General features: G+C 49.4%; 1 protein-coding gene across 1 annotated transcript; it reads right to left on the bottom strand.

Moving 5' to 3' along the window:
- Positions 1 to 465: 465 nt before the first annotated feature.
- On the bottom strand, positions 466 to 27,336 carry LOC140397013 (vesicle-associated membrane protein 8-like). Its single transcript, XM_072486045.1, has 3 exons — positions 27,160 to 27,336; positions 9,018 to 9,170; positions 466 to 837 (listed from the first exon to the last, which is right to left on the bottom strand). The coding sequence occupies exons 1-3, from the start codon at positions 27,172 to 27,174 to the stop codon at positions 694 to 696; spliced, it is 312 nt and encodes a 103-aa protein (XP_072342146.1). The 5' UTR covers positions 27,175 to 27,336; the 3' UTR covers positions 466 to 693.
- Positions 27,337 to 27,501: the final 165 nt, after the last annotated feature.

The raw sequence follows: 27,501 nt of genomic DNA on the forward strand, positions 1-27,501 counted from the left end.
CAGCATGCCGGGCGGCTCGGTGTCGCAGTGGTTAGCCCTGCTGCCTCACGGCACCGTCGTTCGATCTCGGCCCCGGGTCGCTGTCCGCGTGGCGTTACCCATTCTCCCCGTCTCTACGTGGGTCTCACTTAACCCAAAAGGATTGGCCACGCTAAATTGCCCTTTAATTGGCAAATACTAAAACCGTGGCTGTCACCACTGATGTATTATACTGTAGATATATGGGTTTCACGGTAAGGCCCCTGTACTACAGGTACGGGGGTAGATCCCTGCCTGCTGGCTCCGCCCAGTAGGCAGAGTATAAATGTGTGTGCTCTCCGTACAGCAGCCATTTCGGTAGCAGCTGTAGGAGGCCACACACCTCTGTGTAATAAAGCCTCGATTACATTCTACTCTCGTCTCGTCGTAATTGATAGTGCATCATGGGTCCTCTAAATTTATTGAAAAAACAATAATAATTCCAGCCTCCTTCCTAATATTTTATTGAGTCAACATTTACATCAGTAGGTTTTTACAAGGGGGATTTGCGGGTTGTGTACAGCTAGCGGATTCCCTGAAAATATACAGCACGCAGTCATCAATAAAATCAAGAGGGCATCTCCATCACATGAGCAGGGCGAATTCTGGCCTGTAACGAATAAAATACTTCTTTGTTGCACAATAAAAGTAAGTCGATGGCGAGGGCTCCTGCCGTTAGGTTGGAATGACGCCTGTAGCAATGAGGATGATCAACGTCAGGATGACGCCCGCAATGACAACCAGCAAGATGATCATCTTCGTATTCTTCCACCAGTACTTCCTCGCCACTTTCTGTGAGGTGGTTTTGAAGTGCTCCGACTGGAAGAGAACATGGCGGCAACATCGTCAGTGACAGCTGCGTTGAAAATGGTGCGCGACAAAGGTATCAGTCATCTTACCAAGGACTTTTGGAATCGGAGGGAACTCCGGTGGAGGAGCTGAAGGGCAAGTGGGAAGGCGAGCTGGGGGGGAGAGATAGAGGCGGGTCTGTGGGCGGCTGCCCTAAGCAGGATTAATACATCTTCATCATGCGCCAGGCTTAGCCTGATACAATTCAAGGTAGTCCACCGGGCACCCATGACGGTGGCCCGGATGAGCAAGTTTTTTGGGGTAGAGGACAGGTGTGCGAGGTGCATGGGAAGTCCAGCAAATCATGTCCACCTGTTTTGGGCATGCCAGGAGCTTAGAGGGTTTTGGCAGGGTTTCGCGAAGGCAATGTCCATGGTACTCAAAACGCGGGTGGTGCCGAGTCGGAGGTGGCGATCTTTGGAGTGTCCGAAGAGTTCAGGGGGCGAAAGAGGCCGACGTCTTGGCCTTTGCCTCCCTGGTAGCCCCGGAGACGGATCTTGTTGATGTGGAGGGGCTCGAGGCCCCCCGAGTGTAGCGACCTGGATTAGTGACATGGCTGAGTTTCCCAGTCTCGAGAAAATAAAATTCGCCTTAAGAGGGTCAATGGTCGGGTTCACCCGGAGGTGGCAGCCGTTCGTCGACTTTCTCGGGGAAAATTAAAATGTCAGCAGAAGCAGAATTTCAAAAGTGTGTGTGTGTATGTGTGTGTGTGGGGTGGGGGGGGGGAGGGGGGGGGGGGAGAGTTGGGGAGGAGGGGGGGGGCGAATTCCAAAAGTTGTTTAATTGTTGGGTGGCGTGAAGATTGTTATGGGGGTGGAAATGTTTATTGCGCCATGTTTATGTCGCTGTTATTATTATAAAAATTGCAAATACCCTAATAAAAATATTTAAAAAAAAAAAGAAAATGGTGCCCGGCCTCTTTAAGATGGCTTGCAACCTTTACGTAAAGGGGAACAGCCTCTCTTTGTCGACCTTATCTACACCTGTCGCAATCTTGTACCCCTCGTACAAATCTCCTCCCTCCCCTGCCTCAAGGAGAATAACCGCAGTTAGTCCAACCAGCACAGTGGTTAGCACAGCGCCAGGGTCCCGGGTTCGATTCCGGCCACGGGTGACTGTCTGAGCAGAGTCTGCATGTTCTCCCCTGTGTCGGCGTGGGTTTCGTCCGGGTGCTCCGGTTTCCTCCCACAATCCAAAGCTGTGCGGGTTAGGTGGATTGGCCATGATAAATTGTCCCTTAGTGTCCGAAGGTTAGGCGGGGTTACGGGGATGGATGTGGGCCTAGATAGGGTGCTCTTTCCAAGGGTCGGTCTACACTCGATGGGCTGAATGGCCTTCTTCTACACTGTAGGGATTCTATGATCTATGAGCCTCACCTTGAGGCTAAAATCCCTGATACCTGAAGCCATTTAGGTCAATGCCCTCTGCCGCCCCTCAGGAACCCCTTAGATACATCTTAACTCCAGCTTTATAAAGGTTCCTCATGTTTTTGTACTCAATGTTGGTATACTGGGAGAGCTTCTCCACAGGTATCACCAGAATAGGTGGAAGGAAATTTAAATTTACCACTCTACTGTACAGAGGGAATCGCCCGTAACAATCATTCCCTCTACCATGCACACAAGATGGCTGCCGTGTGTACCATCTACAAGAGGCACCGCAGCGACTAGCCAAGGCTCTATCTGCAGCATTCCCTGAGCCCTCGGCCACGACTACCTGGATGGGCAGGAGCATTAGATGCATGGGAACACTGCCAACTGCGCCTTTCCCTCCAAGACACTCACTATCCTGACTTGGAACAACATCGGCATTCCTTGACTGTTACTAGGCCAAAGTTCCGGGACACCGTTCTTATGCCTACACCACTCGGACTGCAGCGGTTCAAACGTACGAATTAGGAGCAGGGTTGGGCCTACTCTGCCTCTCAATAGAATCATGGCTCAATCCTACCGTCATGGGGCAATTAGGGATGAATGTTGGCCTTGCCAATCACACCCATGGCTGCATTAAAAAAACTTCACCAGGGGCAGCACAGTGGCACAGTGGTTAGCACTGCTGCTTCACGGCGCCGAGGACCCGGGTTCGATCCCTGGCCCGGGTCACTGTCCGTGTGGGAGTTCGCACATTCTCCCCGTGTTTGCGTGGGCCTCACCCCCACAACTCAAAACATGCGCACGGTGGATTGGCCACGCTAAATTGCCCCTTAATTGGAATAAATGAATTGGGTACTCTAAAGCTATTTAAATAAAAGGCCTGGGAACTAAACATAACACGTTATATGGTCTACATGAAAGATATGGCAGAGGGGGTGGAGTAACCTTTGCGATCAGTGTTGGAATCAATGACGAGAGAATGTAATGAGGTACTGGAGACATTGAAGGTAGAAGCAAGGAATAGAAAAGAATGTACATTTTTTCGGAGTTGTGTATCAGCCGCCCGTTAATGGTACGTCAATTATATTGGTAAGATACAACAGTGAGGGGTATTGTTTAATCAAGTACTGAGCCTCCGGGTGCTCCGGTTTCCTCCCACAGTCCAAAGGGGCAGCACGGTAGCATTGCGGATAGCACAATTGCTTCACAGCTCCAGGGTCCCAGGTTCAATTCCGGCTTGGGTCACTGTCTGTGCGGAGTCTGCACATCCTCCCCGTGTGTGCGTGGGTTTCCTCCGGGTGCTCCGGTTTCCTCCCACAGTCCAAAGATGTGCAGGTTAGGTGGATTGGCCATGCTAAATTGCCCTTAGTGTCCAAAATTGCCCTTAGTGTTGGACGGGGTTGCTGGATTATGGGGATAGGGTGGAGGTGTTGACCTAGGGTGCTCTTTCCAAGAGCCAGTGCAGACTCGATGGGCCGAATGGCCTCCTTCTGCACTGTAAATTCTATGAAACACATATAAAGAGAGACTGCTGCGACACAGTCGTAGTGAGTGGGAAACAGACACATAGAATGCTGCATTCTGCAGACAAACCTATTATCAAGAAAGGTATAAGTGTATGGTTTCTTACTTGGGATCGAATGAACATGCCTGATAGCAGTTGTGAAATGGTAGTTTGTTTCGAAGCAGAGATGAGACAAGCGTACGTGCAAAGGCAAAGTGGTTGTGATTGTTTTTTTATTTTCTTGAAGATTGGAACAAACAGAAGAGTCACACGTCAGGAAGGAGAAGACGTTGGGTGGCACGGTAGCACAGTGGTTAGCACTTAAAAAAAGAAATTGTTTCGTGTACCCAAGGGGCAATTGGCGTGGCCAATCCACCTACCCTGCACATCTTTGGGTTGTGGGGGCGAAATCCACGCAGACACAGGGGAAGAATGTGCAAACTCCACACGGGCAGTGACTCTGAGCAGGGATTGAACCTGGGACCTCGGCGCTGTGAGGCAGCAGTGCTAACCACTGCGCCACCGTGCTTCCCGTAGTTAGCACCGTTGCTTCACAGCTCCAGGGTCCCGGGTTCGATTCCTGGCTTGGGTCACTGTCTGTGCGGAGTCTGCACGTTCTCCCCGTGTCTGCGTGGGTAGCCTCCGGGTGCTCCGGTTTCCTCCCACAGTCCAAAGACTTGCGGGTTAGGTGGATTGGCCTTGATCGATTGCCCCTTAATTGGAAAAGAATTGGATTGGGTGCTCTAAATTTTTTTTTTATAAAGTAGTGTTTGAAAGGGTGAGTGGCAAAATGGCCACCAAAGTTTGAGATTTGCATGAGGTTCAATTCAATAGGAAGAGATAGAGGGCGGGGTTCTCCTGTCCTCCTGCCGCGTTTTCTGGCTCTTGGCACTCCGGCAGCAACATTCTCTGTTCCCGCAGCCAGCCAATGGCCATTGTGGCCACCCCCACGCTGTTGGGTGCACTGTCGATGGACTGGAGGATCCCACCGAGGGAGAATTCCGCTGCGTGACCGTCCCCAGTAAGCTGGACAACTTTGTCCACTGGGCCGGGGCGGGGTGGGGGTCGGGGCACAAGCATCAGCGGGAGGTGTTCAAAAGAGAATTTAATACGATACAAAATCCCCCCACACCAGGAGATCTGTTTCCCCCAAAAATGACCACCGTTGAAGTAAAACTGCAAAAAACAAAAATGTTGTGCGGCACGGCGGCGCAGTGGTTAGCACTGCTGCCTCACGGCGCCGAGGTCCCGGGTTCGATCCCAGCCCCGGGTCACTGTCCGTGTGGAGTTTGCACATTCTCCCCGTGTCTGCGTGGGTCTTACCCCCATAACCCAAAGATGTGCAGGGTAGATGGATTGGCCACGCTAAATTGCCCCTTAATTGGAAAAAAAGAATTGGGTACTCTAAATTTATTAATTTAAAAAAAACATTAGTTTGATGTTTCAGAACTTGAATGCTTCCGAAATGTTAGCGAAATCTTTCATCCTGCAATCCAGGACAAATGCAAGAATGCCAAATTGCAAACAATTATAACAATTTACACGACAGGAGAAGAGGGTGCTGATTGGTTGGCAAGTTGGCACTGATTGGCTGAGGCGTCGCCAAGGAGAAAGTAACAGGAAACTATAGGCTCCCAAAGTCCAGAGTCATTCAAAAAAGGCTTGGACATGTTCCTTTTGGTTGCAGAGAACTGTGTATGAATGTCTGTCGCTTTGAGCATGTATAAATGAGCCACGTTATGAGCTCGACTGATCATCTTAAATTGGTTGTTAGTCTTGCTATTAGCACAATCTAAGTCTATTATTCAAACAGGTTCCAGGGGTCTGCCAAAATTAACATAAGCAAATGACCACAATGAAGAAAATGTTAGCGCTGAAAAGTGACAATTCCCCAGAATTAGACGGTTTCCATTGCAGGGTTTTGTAGGAGGTAGATGATAATCTTGGAGGTGGCACAACAATAATCTTTCAAGGTTCTCTCGATGTAAGAACCATGTCATTCTGATATTTGAGAAAGTAAAGGAGGTGAAACCAGGTAATAATTGTTCAGTTAACCTAAAAACTGTTGTCAGGAAGTTACTGGAGCTGATGATTGAGAAAAGGATAACTGAACACCTTAAAAATGCTCAGAGAGAGCCAACATGGATTTGGAAAGGATCGGACGAGCCTGATGACCCTGGTAGAATTTTTTGAAGAGGCGACCAAAGTAGTGAACAGGGTATGTCTATGGATGTTATTTATATGGACTTCCAGAAATATCCAAGTTTACCAATGACGATACGCCACTCTGATCGCGGATTGGCTGGAAGCACAAGATTACAAAGACCCGTTGAAGTCCTACAGTGCAGAAGGATGGCCATTCGGCCCATTGAGTCTCCACTGACCCTCGGAAAGAGCACCCGACTACACCCCCCGCCCTATTCCTGTAACCATAACTCCACTTAACCCGCACATCTTTGGTCACTGAGGGGCAATTGATCATGGCCAATCCACCTAACCTGCACATCTTTGGACTGTGGGAGGAAACCGGAGCACCCGGAGGAAACCCACGCAGACACGGGGGGGGGGGGGGGGAGAACGTGCAGACTCCACACAACTTACTAAATAGTGAAAAGTGAAGTCCAGAGGTTCCGGTTTCATAGATCATTAGAACAGAAACTAATGATAAAGTCTGGTGGAATGTTGACCTTTATATCGAGAGGACTAGGAGTGTAAAACTCATATTACAAATATACAAAGTTAGACCACACCTGGAATTACGGTGAACAGTTCTTTGCACCACACCTTTGAAAGGATATACTGGCCTCCGGGAGAGTGCAGTGTAAGATTACCAGAATTTAACATGGAATCCGACAATATCCGAACAATTAAACTGCACTCAATATACAACCATTCGAACTTCAAACTGGATCCACTAAACAATTAGAAGGCTAATGGTACGTTGGCCTTCATTGCGAGAGGTTTCGAGTATAGAAGCAGGGATGTGTTGCTGCAATTGTACAGGGTGAGGCCACACCTGGAGTATTGTGTGCAGTTTTGGTCTCCTTCTCTGAGGAAGGATGTTCTTGCTCTCGAGGGAGTGCAGCGAAGGTTTACCAGACTGATTCCAGGGATGGCGGGACTGTCATATGAGGAGAGATTGACTAGGTTGGGATTGTTCTCGCTGGAGTTCAGAAGAATGAGGGGGGATCTCATAGAGACTTATAAAATTCTAACAGGACTAGACAGGGTAGATGCAGGGAAGATGTTACCAAGAACCAGGGGTCACAGCCTGAGGATTCAGGGTAAACTATTTCGGACAGAGATAAGGAGACATTTCTTCAACCAAAGAGTGGTGAGCCTGTGGAATTCATTCCCACAGGAAGTAGCTGATGTTAAATTATTGAATATATTCAAGAAACGGCTGGATATAGCACTTGGGGAGAATGGGATCAAAGGCTATAGGGGGGGAGCAGGATTAGGCTATTGAGTTGGATGATCAGCCATGTTCGTGATGAATGGCGGAGCAGGCTCGAAGGGCCAAAAGGCCTCCTCCTGCTCCTATCTTCTCTGTATCTATGTATCATGGCCAATCTGGTCCTCAGGCCAGTCGATCCACTTTATATCCATATCCCTCGGTATCCTTACTTACGAGAAGGATGCATCATCCATGACTCGCTGAGGAAGTTGGGGATGGCATCAATTTGAAAGAGAAGATGTACAATTCTACAAAGGAGGTCAGGAGATTGGTAAAGGGTGACTAAACTTCAAAGGGATTGAAGCCTGAGAGAAAACTAATAATAGCAGACAGTAAAAGTGTTTACAAGTATATAAAAAGGAAGGGAGTAGCTAAAGCGAACATTGGTCCCTTAGAGGATGAAGCTGTTGAATTAATAATGGAAAACAAAAATTGTTTGTCTACTTTTGCAGGTGGACGAGGAAAGTGGAATATTCTTTGAACGGAATATTCTTTATGGGCAGCACGGTAGCAAAAGTGGACAGCGCTGTGGCTTCACAGCGCCAGGGTCCCAGGTTCGATTGCCCGCTGGGTCTGTGCGGAGTCTGCACGTTCTCCCCGTGTTTGCATGGGTTTCCTCCCACAGTCCAAAGACGTGCAGGTTAAGTGGATTGGCCATGCTAAATTGCAAAAGGTTAGGAGGGGTTATTGGGTTATGGAGATTGGGTGGAAGTGAGGACTTAAGTGGGTCAGTGCAGACTCAATGGGCCGAATGGCCTCCTTCTGCACTGTATGTTCTACGGGGAGAGAGAGTGCAGAATGCTGAGGTACAGAGGGATCTGGCTGTCCTTGTATATGAATCAAAAAACGTTAGCATACGGGTGGAGCAAGTAATTAGGAAGCAACTGGAATGTTGATATTTATTGCAACGGGGCGGGGGGAGCTGCAATATAAAAGTAAGGATGTCTTTCTAAGCGGTATAGGGCATTAGTGAGACCACATGTACCCTGTGGACAGTCTTATTCTCTACGCAAGGAAAGTTCAGGGAAAGTTCACAAAGTTGATTCGTGGGATGAAGGGGGTGTCTATGAAGAAAGATTGAGCAAGTTAGGCCTGTAATCCTTGAAGGCCAAAAGAAAGAGAGAGGATCTTATTGAAGGGGCTTGCTGAGGTAAAAGCTAAGAAGGTGTTTCCCCTCTAGGGGGCACCTTGAACAGTTTCGTTTTGTTGCTTAAAATTAAGTCTGAGATGGGTAGGACTTTATTTTGTCCACAGGGCAGTGGAGCCATTGGAGGTATTCAAGGTTGAGTTAGACAGATACAAGGGAGTCAAAGGTTGTGAGGAACAAGCAAGAGTTGAGGCCACTATCATTTCCTAGCATGATCCTATTGAATGGTGAAGTTATTATTAACAAGAATCTGACAATCTCAGCCTTCAACATTCATATTCTTATGGGAGGCCCACAACCCAGCAACAACGTAACCCCACCTAACCTTTGGACACTAAGGGGCAATTGATCATGGCCAATCCCACCTAACCTGGACATCTTTGGACTGTGGGAGGAAACCGGAGCACCCGGAGGAAACCCACGCAGACACGGGGGAGAAAGCCCAAACTCCACACAGTCACCCGAGGCGGGAATCGAACCCGGGCCCCTGGCGCCGTGAGGCAGCAGTGCTAACCACTGTGTCGCCGGGTTGCTCACGTCACTCACCTTCCTAATTATTTGCTGTACCAAGATTGTTAACTAGTGCGTCAGCATCTGAGCGCGTCCATTTACTAATGGGCCGAATGGCCTCCTTCTGCACTGTAAATTGGATGATAATCGTCAGCTTACACTGGCCTGGAGATCCTCGGTCTTATTCATGAGGTCGTCTAACTTCTCCCCGCGAGCCAGGATGCGGTCGACGTTCTCAGACATGATGGTCTTCACTCCTTCCACGTCATTCTGGAGGGTCCTGACACGGTCCTGCTTCACTTGGCCTTCCTCCTGAACAAGAGAGCATATCAACGGTCAACAGAGCAGAGAACGGTCAACAGAGCACAGAATCAGTGGCCTCACGAAGCTGGATTCAAAATGGCCACCTTCGCCCTCATCTTGGGGTCAAACGCACCTTCTGGGCCCTGACACCTCAGCCCCCCCACCCCTCGCCACGCTCCCCCGAGTCTCTCCCGTCAACGATTTCAAATGTTTTACATCCTATAAAACCCACACGGGACCAGGTTAAACCACAGCAACACTGGAGAAAACTGTGCCCCCCACCCCGGTCGCTCGGCAACCTCCCTCAAACCCACCAATCCACCATCTGATACCTCAAGAAATAATTCTGCTTTCAACGTGGAAACTGACTCGGCAAATTGAATTTGCATAGCGCCTTAATGTGGAGCCATTTCCCAGGGTAGCTCCACAGCAAAAAAAAAAAACGAATGCTGAATGTGTGTCGTGTTCAATTGTTCTGTGTTTGATTAGGTGAGTCTGGTAGCTAATCCGTGCTCACTGTGCTTGATTGGTTAAGCCTGGGTGTTCACTCAGAGGAAAATAAACAGACAGAACCTATTAGAGGCAAAGCGGGAAGGTTGGGAATAGGCGTTTTAAAGATCCGTGCGAAACTCATTGAAGTAAAGAATTGAATTTTTTTTAAAAGCTGATAGAGATTTTGCTGCACCAGGGATTTGAGAAGCAGATCAGCCTAGCAACAGGACGAAACAGACACTTTGTTAAATAAAGTGGAAATTAGCAGTCCAGGGTCCAAGATCATAAGGCACACCCAGTTGCAAAGCAGACCTTTCTCAGACAGAATCAAGCTGTGGTGTGGGAAATAAAGCTGTCTAAGTCAGGTCCCATAAGTTCTCCAGGTCCCGTGTGGTAACTATCTCTTGGTTTTGGCTCATCGTGTTAAAACCGATGTTGTTTTGGGGAACATGTGTTCTCAGTTTAGGAAAGTAAATAGATTTGGATGGGGGAGGGGTGTAATTTAATGATGCTGTCATTATTCTAATTAATTATAAACGTTGTTCTTTACTCGAGCCTTTTTGTTGCATGCTTTGAAGTTTAAAAATCGTTTTGTCACTTAATTTCGGTGGCCATGCTAAATTGCCTCTAAGATTGGGTGGGGGTTGGGCCCAGGTAGAGTGGCCTTTCGAAGGGTCAGTGCAGACTCAATGGGCCACCTTCTGCACTGTAGGGATTCTATGAACAAGACTGACACGTTTCCTCGTCGTATTTCATCTCTTTCCTCACATTGTTTCCAAACGGCAAAAAATAAATAGTTCAGAATCGACGTCTCAAGTTTCCCTTCCCGGGATTTGGGGACGCCCTCGCATTGAACATCAGCGGGGTGTCTCAAGGAGAGTCCTGCCTTTCTATAGTGTTTTTCACAGCCACAAGATGTCTGAAAGTATATTACAGCCAATTGAGGACTTTTTGAAGTATAGTCACCGCAGTAATTCAGGAAATGCAGCTCTGACTGTCCGGCGCTCCCTCAGTACTGCTCTTAAGCATCAGCCTCGATGTTGTGCTCAGGTCTTGGGGACTGGGACTTCAAAAGCGAGCCTTTGGCGTAGAGGGGAGTGCCCTATCAACAGAGCCACCAACCACACCAAGGGAGGAGAGGTAGAAGGAGAAGAGGAGAATTCAAGGAGGAAAATGATTCTATTATATACACTTGTTGTAGTAATATATATATTTTCAAATCCTGGTTTAACCTACAGACAGGCAATGTGCAAAGCGCAATTAAGATGTCACAAAATGAGATCATGAAAATGAAATGAAATGAAAATGGCTTATTGTCACAAGTAGGCTTCAAATGAAGTTACTGTGAAAAGCCCCTAGTCGCCACATTCCAGCGCCTGTTCGGGGAGGCTGGTACGGGAATTGAACCGCGCTGCTGGCCTGCCTTTGTCTGCTTTCAAAGCCAGCGATTTAGCCCTGTGCTAAACAGCTAAACATCATGCATTCCAACCATGTAATTGATTACAAACAGAGCTGAATGGAATTTTATTATAGTTGCTGGAGATTCCCTGGAAAGTAATTAAAGACATTGGGCTGGATTCTCCGCCATGGGATTCCCCATAGAACCGGATGCACATCCACACCCGTGGATTTCCCGGCAGCGTGGGTGGCCACAATGGGAAATCCCATTGGCAGATGACGGGAATGGAGAATCCCACTCTCGGCAAGGGCGCACTGTCCAGGAAAACACTGCTGGCGGACTGGAAAATCCCAACCATTGTGGTTAGATTTAGGTAAATAGGTCACAGGATCTGAGTGGGATAAAGAGGAAATAATTATTGGGAGGAGCCAGGTCCGTCTGTAGTTTTGCAGTTTGATCTGGGTTTGATCATCTGCTAGGAGTTTTTACGTTGAGCAGCCATTGTTACCACATGCCTTCAGGTTGAGCAGGAGTCTGACAAAGACAGAAGGACCTGCAGGCTCTTTACTGAAAGGGTTTCTCTCTCTCTCCAAGAAATCTCTACACAAGAGTACAGCAAGTATCCCTGTGTTTGCTAACTTTATTTATAAGTGGCTTTTGACCTGTAATGGTCTTCGCTTAATTGGAGATAGAGAAGGTATAAGTTTGTCGGAAAGGGGTTTCCTTATACTTTAAGAATTGTTTAACTGTTAATTGAAAAGCTATTTTCTGTGATGATAATGTGTTTAATCCTCTGTGAAGACTAAAGCTTGTTTTAACAGCCAATGGGCTGCGGTAGGGCCAAGCAATCTTATGATGATAGAATAGGCTCAATAACCTAGTCCTGTCTCTTATAACGTAGGTCCAAAAGTCTGACAATTGGTTTATTGTCGATTTATAGGCAAACGTACATAGGTTCATAAGATACAGGAGCAGAATTAGACCATTTGGCCCATCAAGTCTGCTCCGCCATTCAATCATGGCTGTTCTCATCCTGGCCTTAACTCCACCATCCTGCCCGTTCGCCATAACCCTTCAACCCATTACCAATTAAAAATCTGTCCAACTCCTTAAATTTACTCAGAGAAGTAGTTTCTCCTCAACTCGGTTTTAAATTTACTGCCTCCTGTCCTAAGACTATGACGTCTCGTTTTAGAATGCCCCCCAAGAGGAAGCATCCGCTCCACGTCTACTTTATCCATACCTTTTACCATCTTGTACACCTCAATTTGATCTCCCCGCATTCTTCTAATCTCTCGAGAGTTTAGGCCTAAACTGCTCAATCTCTCTTCATGCGACGAACCAAACATTTGTGCACAGCACACCCCCATATGCAGCAATAGGATGACCAAATAATCCAAGGTTTTTTTTCGTATGGTGTTCATTGAGGGGTGAATGTTGGCCAAGACTCTGAGAGACCCCCCCCGGTCTGAATAATGCCGCTCAGTCTTTGCCATCCATCCGAACATCACTCAAGCGATGAAATGTCCACCATCGCTTGGAGCATTGTAGGTTAGTCTAAAATGTACAACTGGTTCAACCAGAACTGACTTCTAGCTATTCCTGGCAACACACACAATGCATCATTGATGGAGGTAGATTACCAGGGTGTTTCCAGCCTTCTGTTTGTCTCAGTGTAGTAGCTTCATTAAATAATATTCCCAAAACACGCAATGCTTCAAGTACTTCAAAAACTTTCCTCTAGAAATAAACCCCAGTGCTCACTTTCCACCTTTTGTGATCGTAATAATCTGCATCACCAAAGAACAAGGACAGAGAAAAATACAGCACAGGAACAGGCCCTTCGGCCCTCCAAGCCTGCATCGACCATGCTGCCCGTCTAACCTAAAACCTTCTACACTTCCGGGTTCCGTATCCCTCTATTCCCATCCTATTCATGTATTTGTCAAGATGCCCCTTAAATGTCACTATCGTCCCTGCTTCCACCACCTCCTCTGGCAGCGAGTTCCAGGCACCCCCTCTGCAAAAAACCTCCCTCACACATCTCCTCTACACTTTGCCCATCGCACCTTAAACCCATGTCCCCACTACTTGCCTTCAAACAACCGCGCAACCTCAAACAAACCATTGTTTGCAGCATATGCTGCAGGAAAGGATGTCCCGAAGTGTGGTACATTGGCGAGACCACGCAGACGCTGCGACAAAGGATGAACGGACATCGCGCAACAATCGCCAGGCAGGAATGTTCCCTTCCAGTCGGGGAACACTTCAGCAGTCAAGGGCATTCAGCCTCTGATCTCCGGGTAAGCGTTCTCCAAGGCGGCCTTCAGGACGCGCGACAACGCAGAATCGCCAAGCAGAAGCTTATAGCCAAGTTCCGCACACATGAGTACGGCCTCAACCGGGACCTGGGATTCATGTCGCATTACATTCATCCCCCACCATCTGGCCTGCGAAATCCTACAAACTGACCTGGCTTGAGACAATTCACACCTCTTTAACCTGGGGTTACCCCTCTCTCCATTTGCTCTGTCTGGACCTGTAAAGACTTAATTACCTGCAGACTCGCATTCAAAGTATCGTCTTGCATCATTAACTTTGTCGATCTATTTGTTTCTGGAACCCACCTCTTCACTCACCTGAGGAAGGAGCAGTGCTCCGAAAGCTAGTGAATTGAAATAAACCTGTTGGACTTTAACCTGGTGTTGTAAGACTTCTTACTGTGCCTATGTCCCTTAGTAATTGACCCTTCCACCATGGGAATAAGCTTCTGACTATCCACTCCCTCATAATTTTGTAGACTTCTATAAGGTTGGCCCTCAACCTCTGTCATTCCAGTGAGAACAAACCAGTTTATGTAACCTCGCCTCATAGTGAATACCCTCTAAACCAGGCAATATCTTAGTAAACCTCTTCTGCCCCCTCTCCAAAGCCTCCACATCCTTCTGGTCGCGTGGCGACCAGAATTGAACACTATACTCCAAGTGTGGCCTAACTAAGGTTCTATACAGCTGCAACATGACTTGCCAATTCTTATACTCAATGCCCCGGCCAATGAAGGCAAGCATGCCGTATGCCTTCTTGACTACCTTCTCCACCTGTGTTGCCCCTTTCAATGACCTGTGGACCTGTACTCCTAGATCTCTTTGACTTTCAATACTCTTGAGGGTTCTGCCATTTGCTGTATATTTCCCACCTGTATTAGACCTTCCAAAATGCATTACCCACACATTTGTCTGGATTAAACTCTATCTGCCATCTCTCCGCCCAGGTCTCCAACCGATCTACATCCTGTTGTTTCCTCTGACAGCCCTCATCGCTATCCGCAATTCCACCAACCTTTGTGTCGTCCACAAACTTACTAATCAGACCAGTTACATTTTCCTTTTATCAATTTGTGTATTTGCGATCTCAGATTTCTTTTCTCCCCTCCCCCATTTCAGGTCTTGCTTTCAAAGTAACCAATCATTGATTCCCTAATGTTCATCTCCTTTTATACTTTCACCATTGTAATCCTCTCATGTTTCGATGTCAGAAGCATAATTCCGCGGCGGAAAAGACTCGATGGGCTGAATGGCCGAATTCTGCTCCGATATGGTCTTATGCAAAACCGTTTCGTCAATGACGTACGTGTTCTGCAAGCTTATTGATACCTTCCATGCTTGCTCAGTATAACAATAATCTTTATTAGTGTCACAAGTGGGCTTACATTAACGCTGCAATGAAGTTACTGTGAAATCCCCTCGTCGCCACATTCCGGCGCCTGTTCGGGTACACGGAGGGAGAATTCAGAATGTCCAATTCACCCAACAAGCACGTCTTTCGGGACTTGTGGGAGGAAACCGGAGCACCCGGAGGAAATCCACGCAGACAAGAGGAGAACGTGCAGACTCCGCACAGACAGTGACCCAGCGGGGAATCGAACCTGGGTCCCTTGCGCTGTGAAACAACAGTGCTAACCCCTGTGCCACCGTGCCGCCTGTATTGACTATCTTGCCCCGTTCTGGTGCCACCTGCAAATTCCGAAACAGATTGGGAGCGCGGGTATCAGCAATATCAGGATTGTACTGGCCTAACCGCCACCAGTAGATGGCGTAACAATCACCGTGTGGGCAGGAGTATGACATCTCACACCATCCGGGTTCCATTTTGAAGGATGGCAGTTTGGGGTGAGAGGGATGCGGGGACAAGGAGCATCGTCCTGGGAGGAAGAGGAAACAAAGGAAGATGGGCGGGAAGAGGAAATAAGTCACTAAGATGCGTTATGCAGTGCAGAGTGGGAAGCAGACCATCATTGAGCCAAACATGATTGACATCTGCTGCGTTGCTCTCAAATGTCAACCCCAGCAAGTCTGTAGCCCTTGATTCCACTGCTGGCAGATGACTGATGCTCAACAACAACCGGCTTTGTGTCAGAGCATGGTGCAACATTACAGCCTCGAGCTATTCAGACTGTCAATCTTGACGTGTTTGAAAAGAACAAAGAACAATACAGCACAGGAACAGGCCCTTCGGCCCTCCAAGCCTGTACCGGTCATGATACCACCCTTGGCCAAAACCCTCAGCACTTCCTTGTGCCGTCTCCCTCTATACCCGTCCTATTATTGTGTCTGTCAAGATGCCTTTTGAACACCGTTAATGTATCTGCTCCCACAACCTCCCCTGACAACCCGTTCCAGGCACTCACCACCCTCTGCATAAAAAACCTGCCTCGCACATCTCCTCTAAACTTTGCCCCACAGACCTTAAACCTATGCCCCCTGGTGAGTGACCCCTCCACCCTGGGAAAGAGTGCCTGCCCATCCACTCTATCCATGCCCCTCATAATCTTGTAGATCTCCATCAGGTCGCCCCTCAGCCTCCGTCATCCTAATGAAAACAGTTTGAGTCTATTCAGCCTCTCCACATAGCTATGTAGCCACGTAAAATGGCTGCTTCCCGATTAATTTGGCCAAAACCCGATTTAAAATGGCTAACCGGAAAGGCTGATGGGAAAAGCAGGTAACAAGACACAAACGGACAGCTGCAGGCAGAATATCATATTCGGCTCTGGGGAAGTCGGCCCAGATCGATACTCAGGACTATTAACAGCACATCAACCCAGACATCCACAGTTAAATCGGCTATCCCCGGGAACAATTGCAACATATTAGCAATTGAATACCGGGCCAGACCTGTCGGCGCCTGCAGTGGCCGAAACAAAGGCAGGTGAACGACCACCCCCCGATCGGGGAATCGCCTCGCAATTGGACACATCGAACCCAGTGATTGGGAACAAGTCCAATCACTTGGGACTCAGGGTCAAGGGCCGCCCCGGGAGGCGGGAAGCCCCTGGGCCCTATAAAGTGAGGGGCCAAGTTCAGATCGCTCTCTCTCTCCCTTCTTCGCCTGCTGGAGACCTTCGCAAGAACATCAACCAGCAACTGTAAGTTTGAATCCAGCGATCGCTACCCGATAAAGACTCCTAGCCATCGACCTGTATCAGCCTTTTGAATCCCGTGGGCCAGATCCGATTGGATAAGCCATTCGTTTCCCTGACCTGGTGGGCTCTTCCTAAAGTTAAGTATTGGCCAGTAGTGATACGTTTATTATATAGATAGTAGGATTATTGTGTAAACATTACTTGTTGTATATAATAAATGACCGTTGTTTTAATCCTTACTAAGTGGTGTGCTGTCTTATTAATCATAACTTGAACTTGAACCACGTGGCGGTATCAGAAAGATACCTGGCGACTCGTGAGCAAAGGTGACGTAATCAGAACTAAATAAACTAAGGCTAATAAGAGCAACAGCTAACACCTCCAGACCAGACAACATCCTGGTAAACTTCCTCTGCACCCTCTCCAAAGCCTCCACATCCTTCTGGTAGTGTGGCGACCAGAATTGTGCGCAATATTCCAAGTGCGGCCTTACCAAGGTTCTACACAACTGCAGCATGACTTGCCAGTTTTTATACTCGATGCCCCGTCCAATGAAGACAAGCATTCCGTGTGCTTTCTTGACTACCTTGTCCACTTGTGTTGCCACTTTCAAAGATCTGTGGACCTGCAGGCCCAGATCTCTCTGACTTTCTATATTTCTAAGAGTTTTACCATTTACGGTATATTTCCCCTCTATGTTAGTCCTACCAAAATGCATTGCCTCACATTTGTCCGGATTAAACTCCATTTGCCGTTTCTCTGCCCAAGTCTCCAACCTATCTATGTCCCGCTGTCTCCTCTGACAATCCTCAATATGTTTGGCAGAAGGATGGGGGAGGCCAAGTCACCGAGCTGGCCAAATCAAACATGTCGTCTGCTGGGAGCAAAAAAAGGGAGTGTAGCTCTTTGCGAGAATGGGTTTGTGGATCAGAAACAGCTCGCTGTTCAGTTGGAGCCATTTTGAATTAGGGCTGGGATTTTCCAGTCTTTCACGCCAGGGGGATATTCCAGTCCCACTGACTCTGCACCCCCAGCGCAGGCGTCCACGCGGCGAGCGGGGCATTCAACGAGAAACCAAAAGATCCCGCCTCTGGGCAATGGCGAGGCGTCTCTGCTTCAGCGAGACATTTGGTGGGCTGCACGGAAACTTCTGTCCCAGAACTGCACAAGCTGTTAATCGTGGACCCTTTATTATGACTATTTGCTTGCTGACAGACTCCCTCTGCTGGTACAAGCGTGTATGGTAGCTACAAGCAGACACAACGCACAGCGCAATTTTCAATACACTACACTTGTGTCCCATTTTTCGGACCATGACTAAATAAAGACGCCTTCGGGAGCAGGAGTAGTTCTTAAAAATGTTTGGATTGTCAGAATCACTTGTCCCCATCTCTCACTGTCATTACCTCTCCCCCCCCCCCCCCCCCCCCCCCCCGGGCCACCTCCTCCCTGAGAGTAACAGGGGCTGCATGCTCCAAAGTTGCCAGCCGCTGCCTGCGGCCGTGGCAATGGGCCATTCTTCACAAGCCAGCCAGTAAGCTATTCGACCATGAAGGCAACGCAGCCCGATTAAATCCATCCTCGGCTGTGGCCCAAGTGGGATACTACCCAGCGGGGTGGCAGGATGCCAATCAGGAGCCGAAGCCTGCGATGACGTTGTTCACTCTTGCCATTGGCTGCCACGCCAAGAATCACCGGCCTCCGCTAACAGGTGTGAAACCAAAGGGGTCATGAGGGAAAATATTTTCGAGGGTCTGGAATGCCCTTCCCGGGGATGTTGTAGAAGCCAATTCAATCGAAGTTTTCAAAAAGGGAGCTGGATAACTATCCAGTTAACATAGTTAGCAGTTAGCACTGTTGCCTCACAGCGCCAGGGACCCGGGTTCGATTACGGCCTTGGGTGACTGTCTGTGCGGAGTCTGCACGTTCACCCCCCCCCCCCCCCCCCGTGTCTGCGTTGGTTTCCTCCAGGTGCTCCGGTTTCCCCCCACAGTCGAAAGATGCGCAGGTCATGCAGATTGGCCGTGATACATTGCCCTTTAGTGACCAATGGTTAGACGGAGCTACCGGGATAGAGCAGTGGGGGCGGGGCGAGGGGGACGGGAGGGTGGGGGTGGGGGGGCTAGGTAGGATGCTCTTTCGGAGGGTCGTTGCAGACTCGATGGGCCGAATGGCCTCCTTCTGCACTGTAAGGGACTCTACGATGCTAGCAGCTTGTTCTTATCTGGTTAATGTGGGGTTGTTTGCGCACAGAGATTCCTTGTTGCAGTTCTAATCGCCAAAAATGGAATCAAATTACCCAGAATAGAGATAGGGTGGAATGAATGTGTTCTTGTTCCCAAGTCGCCAGACTAAACCTGCCCAATCCTTTAATTCCCGAGGACCTGGGCTCAAACCCCAGACTGACGGCTCGGGATTGTAGCCAGTCGGCAAAAGGGAATGTATGTAATATATATTTGGGTTAAGTTGACAGGGTTAGACACAGTTAATATGCCAGTGCACAGCAGGCAATTAAGTAGGCAAATGGTATGTTTACCTTTTGATAAAAGCAGATCGGAGCACCAGAGTGTGGGAGCCTTGCAAGTCACGATTGCAAGAGTGGGGGTGGGAAGGTAACTGGTGGCGATTAAACCTGAGGATCGCTGCTCCTCAGGCTAGGGGGCAAGGGGTGAGAGGCAGGGCCATCACGAATAACGTCAGCCGGTACGGGGAATTGAACCCGCAATGCTGGCTGCACCTCTCTGCATCACTAACCAGCTGTCCTGCCAACTGAGCTAAACCGGTTCCCCTCTGTGTACTCCTGCGTCCAGTTTTAACTTCCTTTATCTAAGGAAGGAAATACTTGCTTTAGAAGCGCGGGGGGGGGGGGGGGGTGCGAAGGTTTACTAGATCGGTGATCAGAGGTGGTTTTTCTTCTGGTGGCGCAGTGGTTAGCACTGCTGCCTCACGGCGCCGAGGTCCCGGGTTCGATCCCGGCCCCGGGTCCCTGCCCGTGTGGAGTTTGCACGTTCTCCCCGTGCCTGCCTGGGCCTCACCCCCACAACCCAAAGATGTGCAGGGTTAGGTGGATTGGCCACGCTAAAATTGCCCCTCCATTTCAGCAAAATATTCGGGTACTCTAAATTTATTTATTTTTAAAATTCCTGTGAGGCGCGATCGAGTAGAATGGACGTAGACTCTCTGTTGTTGTGAAGAATGGAGGGTGACGTCATTGAAATGTATAAAATCCTGATACAGGTTTGTCAATGTCAAGAGGTTGTTTTTCCTGTCTGGAGAGTTCTAGATTTAGGATTGTGCTGAGGGGAAATTTCTTCATTCGGAATCTTAGGAATTCCCGACTTGAGAGAGCAATGGTTTCTCAATCGGTCAGTATATTTGTTCATTGAGATTTCTTTTTTTAAGTTTTCCAGTTAAAGGGCAATTTACTGGAGGGGAAGGCCATCCCTGATCACTTTGAATGGTTGAGCAGGCCCGATGGGCTGTATCTTGTTCCTATTTTTTAAACCGCCGCCAAGTCAGCACTCTGAGGAACCACCACGCGGGCATTGTGGAAACGTGCCAGGGCGCTGAAGTTGGGCACTTGACCAACCACTGAGCCACCGCTCTGTCGCTATTGTGACATCTCCCGTGACACAAAATGGCCGCCTCGGACTAAAGGGAATCTACCAACTGAGCAAATATTAATCGCCGCATTCTTACCCCCATTTCTGTGCTAACTCTTGCCGTGTAACCATGGGTACTGGCTGCCCTCCTTTACCCAAGTGCTCCTTCATCACCCCGGACAACGGGATTCAGCGAGCGATTGAAAGAAAATTCGACCGAGTCTACCACACTATGAGTTATTTTGGGAGCGCAGTAACTGTCGTTATGTTGGCATGGCAGCCAACTGGAATGTTAGCCTCGCCCAACGTCACCCAATTTCCAACAGGAGCCCGTTGGTGGAATTGAGGGGCAGAAACCTTACCCTCTATCCTATGGACATTGTATCACTGTTGACCGCCAAACTGGATCTGCTAATTGTACACAAAATGGAATCAAACCGTGATCTTTTCTGACTTGTATTTCATAGAATTACGACACTGCAGAAGGAGGCCATTCGGTCCGTCGAGTCTGCACCGACCCTTCGAATGAGCACTCATAGATTATCAGAGAATTTACAGTGCAGAAGGAGGCCATTCGGCCCATCGAGTCTGCACCGGCTCTTGGAAAGAGCACCCTACCCAAGGTCAACACCTCCACCCTATCCCCATAACCCAGTAACCCCACCCAACACTAAGGGCAATTTTGGACACTAAGGGCAATTTATCACGGCCAATCCACCTAACCTGCACATCTTTGGACTGTGGGAGGAAACCGGAGCACCCGGAGGAAACCCACGCAGACAAGGGGAGAACGTGCAGACTCCGCACAGTCACCCAAGGCCGGAATTGAACCCGGACCCTGGTGCGGTGAGGCAGCAGTGCTAGCCGTACCACCCCAATTTATTCCAGTGCCTTGCCAATCTGGCCGCCTCTATTGGAAAGGATAATTGCCTCTATCCCGTGAAACAGGTTTAAGATTTCAGCAGCGGAAGATATATTTTTCCTTAATTTGTCAAGCGATCACTACAGCTGAGGGGAGACTGGAACATGGATGTTTTCATAGAATTCATAGAATTTACAGTGCAGAAGGAGGCCATTTGGCCCATCGAGTCTGCACCGGCTCTGGGAAAGAGCACCCTACCCAAGGTCAACACCTCCAGCCTATCCCCATAACCCAGTAATCCCACCCAACACTAAGGGCAATTTTGGACACTAAGGGCAATTTATCATGGCCAATCCACCTAAGCTGCACATCTTTGGACTGTGGGAGGAAACCGGAGCACCCGGAGGAAACCCACGCACACACGGGGAGGATGTGCAGACTCCGCACAGACAGTGACCCAAGCCGGGAATTGAACCTGGGACCCTGGAGCTGTGAAGCAATTGTGCTATCCACAATGCTACCGTGCTGTGGAAGATATTTATTCTTATCAAACGTATCCATCACAAAATATCAAAGCTTCAGATAAACTAAAGAAAGTGCAAGTCGGGCTTGCATAAAGGAAGAAAAATGGCTGAACCAATCGGCATACATCTCAAAGCATTTCAAACCCACCAATGTGGTTTATGAAGTGTTGTGGTAATTTTGGGAACGCAGAGGCTTGAATGGAGAGAGATTTGTTGAGTGTATTCAGGAGGAATGTCTCATTCAGTATGTGGATGGCCCGACTAGAGAGCGGGCAAAACGTGACCTCCTCTTGGGAAATAAGGGAGTCTTTCAAAAGTGTGTTAACCAGGGTTCAGTGTGAGCACATTCCTCTTAGAGTGAAGGGCAAGGCTGGTATCCCTGGATGACTCGGGATATGGAGGCCATGGTCAAAAGGAAGGAGGAGGCATATGACGTGCATAGGCAGCTGCGATCAAGTGGATCCCGTGAGGAGTATAGAGGTTGTCGGAGTAGAGTTAAAAGAGAAATTAGGAGGGCAAAAAGGGGACATGAGATTGCTTTGGCAAATAAGGCAAAGGAGAATCCAAAGAGCTTCTACAAATACATAAAGAGCAAAAGAATAACGGGGAAGAGAGTAGGGCCTCTTAAGGATCTACAAGGTGAGATCCTAAATGAACATTTCTCGTCGGTATTTACTGTTGAGAGAGGGCATGGATGTTCGGGAACTTGGGGAAATAAATAGTGATGTCTTGAGGAGTGCACATATTACAGAGAAGGAGGTGTTGGACGTATTAAAGCGCATCAAGGTAGATAAATCCCCGGGGCCTGATGAAATGTATCCCAGGGCGTTGTGGGAGGTTGGGGAGGAAATTGCCGGCCCCCTAGCTGAGCTATTTGAACCGTCGATAGTCACTGGTGAGGTGCCTGAAGATTGGAGGGTAGCAAAGGTTCTGCCCTTGTTTAAGAAGGGCCGCAGGGAAAATCCTGGGAACTGCAGACCGGTGAGCCTCACGTCTGTGGTGGGTAAATTGTGAGAAGGTATTCTAAGGGACAGAATCGACAGGCATTTAGACAGGCAAGGGCTAATCAGGGAAAGTCAGCATGGCTTTGTAAGGGGAAAGCCATGTCTCACCAATTTGATTGAATGTTTTGACGGGGTAACCAAGAAGGTGAATGAGGGCAGTGTGGTCGACGTTGTCTACATGGACTTCAGCAAGGCCTTTGACAAGGTACCGCATGATGGGTTATTGCATAAGGTTAAATTGCACGGGATCCAGGATGAGGTAGCCAATCGGATACAAAATTGGCTTGACGACCAAAGGTAAAGGGTGATTGTAGAGGATTGCTTTTCAAACTGCAGGCCTGTGACCTGCGGTGTGCCTCAGGGATCGGTGCTGGGTCCACTGTTATTTGTTATTTATACTAATGATTTGGATGCAAATTTAGGAGGTATGGTCAGTAGGTTTGCAGATGACACCAAGATTGGTGGCATAGTGGACAGTGAAGGTTATATAAGATTGCAACAGGATCTTGATCAATTGGGCCAGTGGGCCGATGAATGGCAAATGGAGTTTAATTGAGATAAATGTGAGGTGCTGCATTTTGATAGATCGAATCAGGGCCGGACCTACTCAGTTAACGGTAGGGAGATGGGGAGAGTTACAGAACAAAGAGATCTAGGGGTATAGGTTCATAGCTCCTTGAAGGTGGAGTCGCAGGTGGACAGGGTGGTGAAGAAGGCATTCAGCGTGCGAGGTTTTATTGGTCAGAATATTGAATACAGGAGTTGGGACGTCTTGTTGAAGTTGTACAAGACATTGGTAAGACCACACATGGAATACTGTGTTCAGTTCTGGTCACCCTGTTACAGGAAGGATATTGTTAAACTAGAAAGAGTGCAGAAGAGATTTACGAGGATGTGACCAGGACTTGATGGTCTGAGTTATAAGGAGAGGCTGGATAGGCTGGGACTTTTTTCCCTGGAGCGTAGGAGGCTTAGGGGTGATCTTATAGGGGTCTATAAAATAATGAGGAGCATGGATAAGGTTAACATCTTTTCCCAAAGGTAGGGGACTCTAGAACTAGAGGGCATAGGTTAAAGGTGAGAGGGGAGAGATACAAAAGAGACCAGAGGGCAAGTTTCTTCACACAGAGGGTGGTGAGTATCTGGAACGAGCTGCCAGAGGCAGTGGTAGAGGCGGGTACAATTTTGTCCTTTATAAAGCAGTTAGACAGTTACATGGGCAGGGTGGGTATAGAGGGATACGGGCCAAATGTGGGCAAGTGGGACTAGCTTAGTGATAGAAACTGGGCGACATGGATAAGCCGGGCCGAACGGCCTGTTTCCGTGCTGTAAACATCTATGACTCTATAACTCGGCAGCCATTTTGTGCACAGTAAGCACCCACTACTTCCCCCCCCTCTTTCCCCGGTCCTTGTACCATTCGATAACGTGAACAGCTTCTCTTTGGCAACCTTATCTAAACCTGTCACGCTCTTGTACACCTCGATCAAATTTCCCCTCAACCTCCTTCGCTCTGAGGAGACCTACCCCAGCTTCTGCAACCTCACCTTAAAGCCTGAAATCCCCCTCTTCCCCAGAACCAAAACTCCCTCCTCAGCCTCTCGAGAACCCTCGCCTCCCTTCCTAACGTGTGGCAACAAGAACAGCACCAAATCTCCCTCCTCAGCCTCTCGAGAACCCTCGCCTCCCTTCCTAATGTGTGGCGACGAGGACAGCGCCAAATCTCCCTCCTCAGCCTCTCGGGAACCCTCGCCTCCCTTCCTAACGTGTGGCGACGAGAACAGCACCAAATCTCCCTCCTCAGCCTCTCGAGAACCCTCGCCTCTCTTCCTAACGTGTGGCAACGAGAACAGCACCAAATCTCCCTCCTCAGTCTCTCGGGAACCCTCGCCTCCCTTCCTAACGTTTGGCGACGAGAACAGCACCAAATCTCCCTCCTCAGCCTCTCGGGAACCCTCGCCTCCCTTCCTAACGTGTGGCGAAGAGAACAGCACCAAATCTCCCTCCTCAGCCTTTCGAGAACTCTCGCCTCCCTTCCTAACGTGTGGCGACGAGAACAGCACCAAATCTCCCTCCTCAGCCTCTCGGGAACCCTCGCCTACCTTCCTAACGTGTGGCAACGAGAACAGCACCAAATCTCCCTCCTCAGCCTCTCGGGAACCCTCGCCTCCCTTCCTAGCGTGTGGCGACGAGAACAGCACCAAATCTCCCTCCTCAGCCTCTCGAGAACCCTCGCCTCCCTTCCTAACGTGTGGCAACAAGAACAGCACCAAATCTCCCTCCTCAGCCTCTCGAGAACCCTCGCCTCCCTTCCTAACGTGTGGCGACGAGAACAGCACCAAATCTCCCTCCTCAGCCTCTCGAGAACCCTCGCCTACCTTCCTAACGTGTGGCAACAAGAACAGCGCCAAATCTCCCTCCTCAGCCTCTCGAGAACCCTCGCCTCCCTTCCTAACGTGTGGCGACGAGGACAGCGCCGAATCTCCCTCCTCAGCCTCTCGGGAACCCTCGCCTCCCTTCCTAACGTGTGGCGACGAGAACAGCACCAAATCTCCCTCCTCAGCCTCTCGAGAACCCTCGCCTCCCTTCCTAACGTGTGGCAACAAGAACAGCACCAAATCTCCCTCCTCAGCCTCTCGAGAACCCTCGCCTCCCTTCCTAACGTGTGGGAACGAGAACAGCACCAAATCTCCCTCCTTAGTCTCTCGGGAACCCTCGCCTCCCTTCCTAACGTTTGGCGACGAGAACAGCACCAAATCTCCCTCCTCAGCCTCTCGGGAACCCTCGCCTCCCTTCCTAATGTGTGGCGATGAGAACAGCACCAAATCTCCCTCCTCAGCCTCTCGAGAACTCTCGCCTCCCTTCCTAACGTGTGGCGACGAGAACAGCACCAAATCTCCCTCCTCAGCCTCTCGGGAACCCTCGCCTACCTTCCTAACGTGTGGCGACGAGAACAGCACCAAATCTCCCTCCGCACCATCTCAAGGTTTCTCACACCGTTCCGAAAATAATTGGGTAATTGCCCGGTTGCCACAGAGCCATGGCACCGTTGGCATCCGCCTGTGTGGGTATACAGGACTTTGCTTTAATGTCTCACTTCCACGTTGGCACCTCCAACAGCGCGGCACTCCCCTGACCCTAGACCTCGTGCTCTCAAGTCTCTGGACTCGGAATGGAAATGTTTTCTGACCCAGAGCAAGAGGACCGGGTATCAACAATGTCACGCCAGTTGCCAGATACACCACAAGGATCTTGTGGGCAGGCGTTGCTGGAAAGGTGAGTTCTGTTCCTCTCAACGTTCTCACTGAGCTAAGGTGCAACTAGTTTGTTGAAATGGACACCCACCCCCACTGTAAAACAGTGGCGTAACATCCCAATTCTTCGCCTTGACTTGCAGGAGTTGAGCTAATCTCATGTTGGAATTTCGAAATCCACTTTGTACAAGCCCAGTCGTCAACCAGCGGGATGTATGAAGCTGAAGCGACCGACCTACCATCCTAGAATCCTGGTCAAGTTCAGCTCCCCACGTGTAGGATAAGACTGGTTCAGAAGGAGGCCATTCAGTCCGTAAGGTCTGTGCTGGTTCTCAGAAAGGACAACTCAGCCTGTCCCACTCCAGCCGCCGCCCTTTCCCCCTCGTCGCCTAGACTTCAGGAATTTATTAAACTCCCCTTTGAAAGCCACAAATGACTCTGCCTCCACCACATCCTCAGACAGTGCTTGCCAGCCCCTAGCCACTTGCCACGTTGAAAAGAAAGGTTCTTCCCTCATTCCCTCATTGGCTCTTAGGCCAATCACCTGACGTCAGCCTCCGCTGATTCCTTTATTTAAATTTTTTCCAATTGAGGGGCGATTTAGCGTGGCCAATCCACCTGTACATCTTTGGGTTGTGGGGGGGGGGGGGGGGCGAGACCCACGCAGACACGGGGGAGAATGTGCAAACTCCACACGGACAGTGACCCGGGAGCGAACACGGGTCCTCGGCGCCGTGAGGCGGCAGTGCTAACCACTGCGCCACCGTGTCGCCCCCCCCTCAGCGTCCTCCGATTCCTGACCCTTCCGCTAAAGGGAACAAATGCGCCCTATCTTTTTGCCCCGCTGCGATGTGGGCTGACATTCTACTGGAGAATTGAGGGCGTGCTGCACTGTCGGCGTGGTATCTGTCAGATGAGGCCTTCAGCTCACGAGGCAGATTCTCGCGCCCGGGGCAGGTGTTAAATCGGAGCGCCAGCTCGCCATGAAAGGCTACCATTTGCATTTCAATCAATCCTGCCCCACGATGAGGAGACTTTACCTCTCATCAACCTGAACGAAACACGGGCTGACAGCCTATCTTCCACAAAGAACGAACCATTAATAAACCACCAGGTTTCTTGTCAGAAGGAATCAGAGGAATAGAGAGGTATGTCGGCTGCCGAGAGGAGTTTACATGAACAGGAAGGGGTCAGGTCAGCATCAGAGTGGTCCGGCAGGTCGAACCGTTCAGTCAGGCCCGGAAAGCTACGCAAGTGGACAATTGACACCGTAACGTGCTGGGGTTTCACCACCCCGAGTCAGGACAAAACAAACACCGAGGGATCACCCCTTTCGCCCCCAGCACACCGCCCCAACGAAGCCCAAGCATACACAGACACGGACTGCAAGGTTAGGCTCTCTCCCCCCCCCCCCCCCCCCGCCCCCCCCTCATACTTACAGCTTTTCCTGCCATGATTCCCCCCACAGGAATATCAGTCCTAGTTCCACTTTAAACCGTAGAAGGTTCATGCACTCCGCTGTCCGAGTGAGCCAGGCAAAAAGTTTCAGTCCACTTCCTGCTTCTTAAATGTCATCATTCTTTCGAACAAACTTCCTGCTTCCTTCTCGATTGCCGTGCCGACCAACCCTGTGGGTGTGTGCTGCTGCTTCTGGGTAGATACCAGAGGACAGGAATGTGCGACTGGTTAACTCTCTGGAATCCATCCTGTACTCAAAACAAAGGCGTCAAATTTGTTTCCTCACAGTTAGGATAGATAGAGGGCGGCACAGCGGTTAGCTC

This window comes from Scyliorhinus torazame, chromosome 20 (genome assembly GCF_047496885.1).
Source record: "Scyliorhinus torazame isolate Kashiwa2021f chromosome 20, sScyTor2.1, whole genome shotgun sequence".
Classification (NCBI taxonomy): domain Eukaryota; kingdom Metazoa; phylum Chordata; class Chondrichthyes; order Carcharhiniformes; family Scyliorhinidae; genus Scyliorhinus; species Scyliorhinus torazame.